This window comes from Anopheles merus, chromosome 2R (genome assembly GCF_017562075.2).
Source record: "Anopheles merus strain MAF chromosome 2R, AmerM5.1, whole genome shotgun sequence".
Classification (NCBI taxonomy): Eukaryota; Metazoa; Arthropoda; class Insecta; order Diptera; family Culicidae; genus Anopheles; species Anopheles merus.
The window spans coordinates 44,404,118-44,415,748 of NC_054082.1; the positions used below are offsets into that span (position 1 = coordinate 44,404,118).

At 39.8% G+C, this 11,631-nt stretch overlaps 1 protein-coding gene across 1 annotated transcript; it reads right to left on the minus strand.

Moving 5' to 3' along the window:
* Positions 1-7,692: 7,692 nt before the first annotated feature.
* LOC121588559 lies at positions 7,693-9,321 on the minus strand. The gene is made up of 4 exons (XM_041906629.1): positions 8,879-9,321; positions 8,732-8,802; positions 8,510-8,663; positions 7,693-8,416 (listed from the first exon to the last, which is right to left on the minus strand). Exons 1-4 carry the CDS (start codon positions 9,018-9,020, stop codon positions 8,322-8,324), a joined length of 462 nt encoding a protein of 153 aa, XP_041762563.1. The 5' UTR covers positions 9,021-9,321; the 3' UTR covers positions 7,693-8,321.
* Positions 9,322-11,631: the final 2,310 nt, after the last annotated feature.

Here is an 11,631-nt window from a genome sequence, read left to right on the forward strand (position 1 = left end):
TCTAACACACACATCGCACACCTAACAAGAGAAGAGCGAGAATCTCTCGTTACAGTTCTTAACCAACACAGTCATGCTTTTCACGATACAGACTCAAAGCTGACGTGTACCACTAATGTCGAATGTCGAATAAGAACCACAGATGATGCACCGGTGTACCAAAAAAGCTATCCCTACCCCGTCGCTTATAAAAACGAAGTGGAACAGCAAATTTCAAAGATGTTAGCGGACGGTATTATTCGTCCTTCACGATCCGCCTGGAACTCGCCACTTTGGGTCGTTCAAAAAAAGGGAAACAGTGAATGTTCTGACGGAGAGAAAAAGTTACGATTAGTGATCGATTATAGGCGTCTTAATCAGAAAACCATCTCTGAAAAATACCCTATCCCAGACATACAAAATATTCTTGACCAGTTAGGTGGGAATAAATATTTCACTACACTCGACCTTGCTTCTAGTTTCCATCAAATTAAGGTCAATGATCTCGACATAGAAAAAACAGCATTCTCTGTTAATAGCGGAAAGTATGAGTTTTTACGAATGCCATTTGGCTTGAAAAATGCGCCAGCCATTTTCCAACGTGCAATAGACGATGTGTTTCGTGAACACATAGGAAAAATTTGCTATGTCTACATAGACGATCTTGTGGTTTTTGGACGCAATTTAACCGAACATATCCACAACTTAAAAGTAATTTTGTCCACTTTGGAAGAAGCGAATCTTAAAGTTCAGCTACAAAAATCGAAATTTCTTTGTCAAAGTGTGGAATATCTCGGTTATATAATTACGTTGGATGGAATAAGACCTAACCAAGCTAAGATATTGACCATAAAAAACTGGCCAAAACCAACTAACACAAAGGAATTAAGAAGTTTTTTAGGCATGGTCGGCTACTATCGACGGTTTATCAAAGGGTATGCTGATCTAACTAAACCCTTGTCTAACCATTTACGAGGAAAAAATAATTCTGATTCTTCACCAATCGAACTTACATCAGAAGAGTTAAAATGTTTCGAAAGTATGAAACAGGTAATATCGGGAAACGATATTCTTACGTACCCAGACTTCGACAAACCCTTTCTGATAACAACTGATGCCTCTAACTACGCCATAGGCGCCGTGCTCAGTCAAGGTGAAGTGGGGAAGGATAAACCAATACATTTTGCCTCGCGAACGCTTAACAAAAGAGAAGAAAATTTTTCAGCGACTGAAAAAGAGATGTTAGCAATTTATTGGTCGCTGAAAGTTTTTCGAAACTACATCTACGGTCAAAAGTTTAAAATCATAACAGACCATCAGCCTCTAACATTTTCACTATCGTCAAAAAACGTCAATACCAAACTAAAGCGCTGGAAATCTTACTTAGAGGAACACGACTACGAAATGGTGTATACACCTGGTAAAAATAACGTGGTTGCCGACGCGCTCAGTCGCGTTCAGATATTTAGCCTAACGTCAACTCAGCATTCTGCTGAAGAAGACAGCTCAGACATGATTGAATGTACAGAAGCTCCTCTTAACGCTTTCAAGCTTCAAATAGTGTTAGAGAAGGATGCTAATGAGGATATTCTAGTTTCCTATCCTTTTCCCGGGTTCAAAAAAGTAATAATTAGAATGCACAATTTTACAGAACAGTCTCTTACGGATATTATTAAGAAATACTTCATTCCTAATAAATTAACCGGTTTGAATTGTTCAGAAGAAATCCTAGGAAAATTTCAAAATATCTTCAAAGAATATTCAAGCACAAGAATGTATAAGATACGTTTCACGCAAAATATTTTGAAGGATATTACGAACACAGAAGAACAAGAAAACATTATACAAGTTGAACACGAAAGGGCCCATCGAGGCATAGAGGAAAACAAACGTAAAATTTTGAGGAAATTTTATTTTCCCAAAATGACACAAAAAATTAGAAATTTCATTAAAGTTTGCGATGCGTGCAATACATGCAAATATGATAGGCGACCATTGAAAGTACAATTGCAGGAAACACCTATACCAAACCATCCTTTTGAGATTTTGCACTTGGACATATACCAGATAGACGGGGAAAGCTTTCTTTCAAGTGTTGATAAATTTTCGAAATTTGGAAGAATGATCCCCATTAAATCAAAACAAACGATTCATATTAGAAAAGCTTTCGAACAAACAATTACATCATATATAATTCCATCTATTGTAGTAACGGATAACGAGAAATCTTTTCTATCAGCAGAAATTCGAGGGATAATGCTAGACCTTAATATAACAGCTTACATCACACCAAGCAATAAATCTGAGGTTAATGGTCAAGTAGAACGCTTCCATTCTACGATTACCGAAATGTATCGCATACAAAAACGTCTGCAACCTAACTACTCAACTAAAAGGCGTATGGCGATAGTAGTAGGAAAATACAACGACACTATACATAGTGTAACTAAGAAAACTCCAAAAGAAATCCTTTTAGGTATTTCTCAAAATCCAGCATCCGTTGAAGAAATTGACGAAGTTAGAAATAGGATTTATGATGAGGTAATTGTACAATTGAAACAAGCTCAAAGCAAGCAACAAAAAACTCATAATAAAATAAGGCAAGTACCTCCGCAGTTAGAAGTAGGGCAAGAAATCTTTGTAAAAGATAAAGTCTTCAAGGGGAAAGAAAAGCCCATATTTAAGAGGAATTTCGTGCAAGATGACAAACGTGTCACTGTTCAAAATGAAAATAACTTTAAAATACACAAAACAAATGTCAAAAACTTAATCATCTCCAAATAACTATATACCGATTTTTTTTGGCTCTAAAGTTGATTCAGGAGAATCAACACTAGAAGGATGGGGCAGTTACCACGTTGTAAATATCTTATTAGTATTTGTATAGGTTATTAGATATAGCGTTAAGTAGTATTGCGTTGATAGTGTTAGATCTAATTAGAAGTATGCGTGAAACACATATGTAATGGATATTTTTGGTAGAATAAACTCAGTCTGTAAGCAACCTCCGAAGAGAAGCGACTCGACTCGATAACTTGAATGTACCCATAACATCTCATAATCTTTTTCTACACAATCGTACAGAACAATCGAGACCCTTAAGAAACATTGAATTGAATACAAACTCAGTCGTATTATGTTTCGATTAAATTCTGAATATTAGCATAATTTTGTGCACACTCGATTGCACATTCTATATATAAAAATAGATTTGCGTCAACCTTCTACAAACGAAAAAGGAATGAAAATAACTTGATACACACACTTGGAAACTTCGCAACAACTAGTGATGGATTGTCAGAATCGCTTCCACGGCTCGAAACCATTTTCGATCTTAGCTACAGCGACTCCGAATCCGGTCAAATCAAACCAACAGTTCCGTTCGATGCCGTCCGAAGCCTAAAGAGCCGTTTGAAGCCATTCGGAACCGTTGGAGTCATCGGTTGTCGCACGGAGCGGCTAATCTGCAGTGAGAAATGGATCCAGTCCATACCTAAATTCGCGAATCATCTCTCTTCAAGTGTCAAAACAAGATTTGCCGATCTTTATGGGATCACACACCACGAATCTTCGTCAGCTAACATTTTCGTAATTTAACAAAAATAATCGTAAAATATAAGTTCTTGTAATAAGAAATGAATATACCACCATATACCCTTTTGAACTTGGAAATAAGCGAAAAATAATATTTAAACACGTTTTATTAAAAATTTCCTTTTGATCTGTCAAAAAATTGCAGGCAAATATTTTTATTATTCATCCAGCGGTGGATAGTTCGGATGGCTTGAAAAAGATTCACAACAGGCTAGTAGACTTCCCCTACATCAGTGAAAAAGTGGGGTTGAGCAATATTTTCTAACAGAACTGCCGTGTTAGAACGCGACAAATGAAAAATGTCCTATTTTAATAATAAGGATAAAAACAATGCACGTGACTTTAAAAGTACATTAATTTTTTTTTTTTCAAATAAAAAAGTGCATAATGAAAACAAAAACATAGCAAATTTGTAAATAAGAAACTATTCCAGATTTGAAGCGAGGAGTACAAAAAGTCAATTTGTTTAACTATAATGATATCAAACAGTATTTTATATAAATATTGAGGTACATTTTTGGTAAATGCGGCCCTCTGATTAAATGAGTTTGACACAGCTGCTCTACACTCCCATTATCCACATTACAACCACAATGCGCTATCATCGACCTTTATCGCACATCTGATTGGACTAGAAATTTCGTACGGGTACATTATCATCTCTAAACGATTGGTAATATCTATTCAACCACTCGATTTGTTCAACTTTGTTACACAAATTTTTTTTCTTCAATCAGTTCGATTTGATCGCCCGATTTGAGTGCAATGCCTGTGCTTTACCTACTTCAAACGTACAGGATTAAACGATCCAGACCGTAAAACATCACGGTTTTTTCTCCAATACCAACAATCCATAAGCATGTTTGCTAGCGAAGTTATCCTTCGTTCATAATCACAACCTTTAGTGGTTGGCCGTGTTGCTTGGCGTGTACAGTGCGCCGGCAGCTTCCAATCAACCATCGAAACACGATACTTACCGCTTATTATTACACCCAGCCTCAATTACTCATCCGCGCCGGGACATGGGCGATCGTAAAGCATTGGAACTAGTTCTTTTCAGCTAGAGCTGGGCACAGTTTCCACATTCTCACATAATCGGTCTCCTGTGCTACTCTCAATGCAAGTGCTTCATTGACGCGGAATTTACTGTAACGGGCTTTCCATCCAGTTCCGATATCAAGATCCGCCTACGAACGCCCTCGGGATCCCGTAAATGGACGGCCGCCAGACCCCGCAAATTGGGATCTTTTGTGGGCGTTTTTAACGTCCTCCTGGGGCTTTCTTTATAGATGGGATCCCGCTTACTTGGCCCTGGATTCATTCACCGTTCCATCAGTGATAGGTGGATGTTTGCATAATGCATCATAAATTATCAATCTTTTATAATTAATAGCAATTAAAAATCAATCCCAAGGACGGTCTCGATGATGTCGATCATCAGCAGCCATGTTTAAAGGGCGATGTTTGTAACAAGACTGTGAGATGCGTTTGTGCAGTTACTCACAATATTGATTAATCCATGAAATTAATCACCAATCAGGTGCTCTGGAGTGATTTCTCGTTTCGATGATATTTTAAATATACATTATTACACTTTTTTGTCGGACTGTTATTATAGATGCTTGAAGATAAACCAGATCACATTGTATCACAGACAAACCCGGATGGAAGCGCACACATGATCATCGATGCTGACATGAGAGCATACACAAATCGAAGCAACCAGTCAAATCGTGAAACATTGCTGCTAACGATGCCAGCAGCGATAAGCGATATACGATCAATCATTATCACGCTGTTATCGCTCATGCTAAACAGCGCCAATCAATTGGACAAATCCGCTCAATCGTTGCTCAGCATCCAACTCGAAACTAATGCTCGATCAAACGAAATCCGTTACACGCGACATAAGCCTAAACGAACGTCTAGGGTGCAATTGGGTGTGTTTATGGTGACTTGCTTAAAGCAGGTCTCCTTTCCCCGAGTGTGTAACCGGGAAACGATCACTCCCAAGTGTCTTGGTTGATAAATTCGAAGATAGCATAATTATCAACAATTTAACATGCACAACCCCAACATGGTCACGCGAAAGTGAAACCCGGCCGGTCGATTCCCCCCTATCCGGCAACGTTCGAACAAAAAAATGGGCGGAATGTGTTTTTTTAATGCTCACAACTTCTGCAGAGTCTTGGGGACCAGAAGTGTCCTACGACAGGGACGCCCGGCACCCGTAGATTGATCGATCGGAATACCAACAGTGGGCTGCGTAAATTTGTAGTTATCATCTTTGTAAATAGTCGCTCGTTGATGCATAGTTGCGTTGGGGCGGTACGGATGATGCCAGATAAGCTGCCAAAGCTCAGACGACATGCGCACACGCATGTCTACGGAATGACAGGTTAATTTGTTTGACAGCGGTCCAGCCCATTCTCCAACCCACCCGGTTTTGTGCAACGGTGGGCTCGGTTAACCTACTCATCAACAACACTCAGTAGAATGGTCTGGCTTAAACAGACTAGCCCATATAAAACAATTCCATGGATCTTTTTAGTTTTATGTTAAACTTGTGACCTTCTGATCTATTTCAGTTGAATCAAGTTCGGTTGACAAAATTGCTACTTCATAAGTTCAGGATTAGATCAATCAATACCTTTAGAATTAAAAATAATAGTTATAGCAGTAATATAATTTCATTTAAAACTTTTAAATATACATCATTCCACTACACTGCCACTACTCGGGGGAAAAGTTACAAAAAGGTCGAAAACCACTGGTCTAAATAATTAAAACCAAATCCTAACACAACACCAAAGGTTATTCAAAACTCTTCCCACGGTTGAAGCATCGCGGGTAGCATCATCTTTCATCACCTGACAACGTATTGTTGCTCCTGATCGTCTGAGGAGATAATAAGAAACGTCTCACAGTAACGCCGACATTCTCGACCGATACCGATACCCCGGGAGTGTACCCTTTGATCCCCCCGAGGGTCAGTAGCTCAATCCTACGAAATGGAAAGTCCTTTCGGTACGCGGTACAAACAAGCGATACGGTTTAGATTGTCGACAGTCCGATGAGTGTCGGACCTCCCGGGATTCACCTTTCGTAACACTGAAAACGCACTGAGTGTTGGGCGCCGCTGATTTACACAGACGCATCTCAGCAGGCAGCCATGGCTAGATACACTGTCGGATGTGTGGATGGACCGTTGCTCTGATTTCCCTTTTGTTTGTGGGACAACCATACTATCAAACAGTTGTGGTCCGTTCATTTCAGTGTTCAGTCTTTTCTAGGTACATGTTTTGCATAATGCATTTTCCAGCCTTCCGAAACAGATCGGTTGAAAAGGCTGCCTCTTCGATACAAAATTTAAGATGAAATTAATTTTAAAACGCACCATCAAAATAATTCAACCCGTCCGAAGATATTGGACTCCAATGTGCATTGTTGGGCGAAAAAAGCAAACCAAACGTAAGCTGTCCACACAACCACAGCCTTTGCACAGTACGTGATCGTTCTTTTGTTGAATTCGCCACGGGACCGTCAGCACTGTAGGCTTGGGATCTCTAGAGGGATAGTTTGCCCGTGTTACTAACATGCTAACCGGACTAGAAAATTACACCTGGGGCCAACCTTACCGATCACTTGACGCGCTGAAAACCATAACGAATCACGACGGGTTCGCTCTCTGCTAGTGTTACTGTTTTTTCAACACTCCTTTCAATTCTTATTACTATTTTATCATGGATTTGGTCCGCGCCTCGTCGTTGGAGAGCCTCTTTGCGTTTTGCGGCACCGCATTTGGGGTCGATCGTGACCGTGAAAGGAACGCTCCTGTCGCGCGGATGACTGTGGAAGCGAACGCCGTTTTATCACGAGCACTGCACACAGAAATTAGAATGTAAACAATCAGGTCAGGGTGAAACTTTTGACCAGATAACCATCAAACAATAAGTAATAATAATAATGGATAAAAAAAAGCTGCAGAGATGAAATGCTTCTCTTCTGGTTAGATCAGCTGGTTGTTCACGGAGCGTACGAACTTCCAAGTTGAGTACAGCAGATAGCACTGAAAATCGTTCAAATCCACAAAGCAATGCTAGAAACATGTGTAAGGGATCGTGTTTATTCTAAATGCATCGAAAATCGAACATATTTCGTCAGGCCTCTCACTAATTTCCTTCGATTGGAAGTTTTGCGAATTTCATTTGCTACTATAGCACTTTTCCTAATCTGTTTTACAAAAAGCACTGGGTAAGGTATGTGTCAGCCAAAAAGTACCGGTATCACTTCTCGCCACGGCTAACGAGTACTGGTTATGCACTGGTACGCGTAATTTGTTGCATTCCAATAGTGTCTTTTATGAGTTAATTATGTTTGCTTTGTTGTTTTTTTTTTGTATCATTAAGTTCTCACCGCTGTATAATCCTCTAAGAAGCACGTACGACGCGATTGTTAAATGTAAATATATGCAAGGTATATGTGTTGAATGGGTTTTAATTGCAAACGTGTCCATCGGTAGCGGTACACTCCCGGAGTGGATGGAATGACATTGAACAGTCCAAGGCGGCGGCCTGTTTGACGAACTGAAACATCCTTTGGCAACAGCTTCCTTCGACAACCCCCGATATTTTACCGCGATTGCTACAGTGCGACAGACGGACGGACGGGTAAGATGCAATGACCAGCCTGCATTTCCCTTAGCATTGCTCCAGATGTGGTTGTCCAGCTCCTTTATCGGGACGCCACTAGACCACATCTATGTAGTACAGCTGCTCCTGTTGTTCGCGACGCATTTTCCGACAGGCACCGGCAACCACGAGCGCTTCCAGGGTGAATATTACTACAACACGAGAAATGATTGTTTCGTATGAATGAAATAACTCGTAGGATATTGCTTTTAAAGCATAGATGGAAGCATTTTTCTGCTACTTACACGTAAACACGATGATAAGTTTAATCTCTATTATCGTTTTACCATCATTCCTTCCGTCATACTCGGTCGCGCTGAGCACTATCCGTCGCACGATAGCCGATGCTTTGAGGGTAATTGTGCAGGTTTGATAAATCTGTAGTAATTTTTCATTGCGCTAATAAAAGAAATAAAAAAAACTACTAATAGAAACTCAATATTTATTCTACTACTCAACATACGCACCTTTGTAACACCGATGATAAGTAACAGAGAAAGCAAATTGTACAACACCAGCAATACGATGATAGGCTCAACTATAGGAATGAAACGCAAGCCGATGAGTCATTGAAAAGTGCCTCTTTTCCCTCGCTTTCCCACTTCCCTACTTACCACCATCGCAAGCTAGCTTTTGCGAAAAGCTTGTCGACCGTGCACAGTGCAGGAAGGCTCGGGCAATGTGGAAGGAGATGAAGATTTCTCCGAACGCGATAAAGTAACTCCACGAATAGTAATTACACACCGAGCAACGCATCGTCACTGTATTAATAATTGAATCACACTCCTTCACTATTGCAAAAGAGAAGCTGAAGATAGCGTACACCAACGGAATGTGCCCACACTTGTATCCTTCCCGAGTAAGCCGAGCGATTCAGCTTTCAACGAAATCCGTTCAACACAGCGCTGGTTTAGAGGCAGATTGATTGGCACACCGGTCACTGCAGAACACTACGTAACTACGACTACAATAAAGGTTTACAAGTTTTCCGTATCTATTGTTTTGACGGGACTTCTAGAAATATATGTCCTGGCTACGTACGACGCGTAGCGCGGATTGTTGGGGTGAGGACACCCGTTGCTGTGTGACGTTTCGCGCTCATGCGCAATGTATTTTTCTTATGCTGGCATTTCAGATGCATTTGAATTTTTTGGAATCATACCGTTATGACTGTTTTGGTTTTGTATTATAGCTTAATTTAATCGTTTAATTTTGCAATAGTAAACCCAAATATTTCCTCATTATTGCTAAACTCCATTTTCTTGAATACAACAAAAAATCTACCTACAGTACACTTACCGATACTAACAAGTGATATGTTCATTTCCCAGTTATGAAGTAATAAAATATGTACTATAAACATACAGCAGGACACGTTACTAATTTATAGCTTCGTTTAATTTCCCCACGCCATGAGCAAAGATCATGATCCTTTCGGTTTTTGTTGCGCCATCATCGCCATCATTTGCTATTCTCATTGCTTTGGTAACTTATTGCTCTCTTGCAAGATGAAAAAACCACCATAAGCACCATACAAGCCAGCGATCGACGCATATTGCTGGTGGCCATTACTGTTGAAGATTGCCACTGATTGGAATTTATACCGGCCAGTATGTTAGCTGGCAACGGTGCCGACAACCATCTACCGGTGACATCTTTATTCGAACCTCATTCCCTGCAAGCTGATCGGTGAGCAATGATTATGCCAACATCCTTGCGTAGCGTGAGTAACGTTCCATAACGGGGCGTTTTATCTGATGCCACCAAACCTAGTAAGAGAATGAAACGATGTGTAAGATTTGAAAAGATATCCAAAAAATCACTAGCATGAAATAAATGTACTATTGATGCGCCACAAAACGGAAATGCTCTGGAATGAAAGGTAAAATAAATAAACAATGACAAAGGTTTGTGTAAAAAGCATAACTATTTACGTGAATTTTACAAACGGTAAAGGTTATGGGAAACTAATTATGAATCAATCAAATCACGATCCTAAAACAATATGTTCTTTTAATTAATATTATATTCGACATCCTTGCAAATCCTCCTGAATAAAAAAAATATATTCGTCATACTTTACATCTGTCTTTACATTAAGTGCACGTAACAACTTATTAACAAAATAATTTTTTGACTTTTGACTTATTTTCCCATTACATAAAGTATCATATAAAACAACAACAGTTTTGAGTGTTTAGGAATCATTTGATCTTGTAACAATCCTCTTTGCTTGATATTATGAAGACTTCAATCATAATTTTGACATAACAAGCATAACATTTACGCACCCTCATTACCCATCCAATGACTACAAGAAATGAGCATTTGCTAAAGAGATCATTTTGGCACACAATATACGAGCCAGTCGTAAGCCCACTCGTAAGCCCATAAGCCCAAGACAAATGTATCCAAAGCAAGTGAGAAATTTATGTTCCGTAGCAAATTACGACCGCACAACAGGGCAAAGCATATAGCCAAGTATGATCCTAAACATTAGCACTGCTTTATGATCAATTGAGTTGCTGTTGGTGTTTTTTTCCGTATCAATTGCATACCGTTTTGCCTTAAATTACCTGCCACATCTTACCATGTTGGAAATATCCAACCATTTATTGTTCCATTGTTTTAAACGGCACATTATACAAGCCAAACCATCTACTACCTCGCCATCGTTTAAATAGTGAAGAACATTCACGGCAGAAAATAATAATCCAAATTCAAACACCCCAGCTGGACAGGATCGTGACTGATCGGCTGCAAATGGCCGTGTCAAAAGTATATCATAATTATTTTATGATCCCTAACACGCTTACCTCCCCCTGTATTGTGCCTGCACTGGTCAAGTATTTGAGACATTAATCGCCAAATCCCGTTCTCGCCCGGCGTTGATTGATTACTGCCGCACACGTTTAGATTAGAAACTCACGACTTGCAGTAAAGCAACATCGAAAAAGCAAAACTAGTGTTTATAGAGTTTGGCACACACACACACACACACACAGCGTACCCTGCCTGGCCGACACACCAGGCAGCACCAGCCATTAGTAAATAATCTGGTAAAAGTGGATAGTAATGGATCTTATCGTAATTAATCTACACAGCGGTGGAACTTACTTCGACTTGTCATTCTTGACCAAAGCTGGACAACTTGTAGTAAAAAGGGCACGGTTGGTATGGTCCGCGGTCCACAAACGGAGAGGGTGAGAGGCATTCGAATGAAAAAAATAGGGAATAGCAAGGATTTGGAGGTCTAGTTTTTGCAAGCAACCAAAAATGATAGATCACCGACCGTTCAAAAGTGGACCGCTAAGTGCGACTGGACACTAAGCTACGGGTGACCGACATAATTGTGGCTGTGTACAAT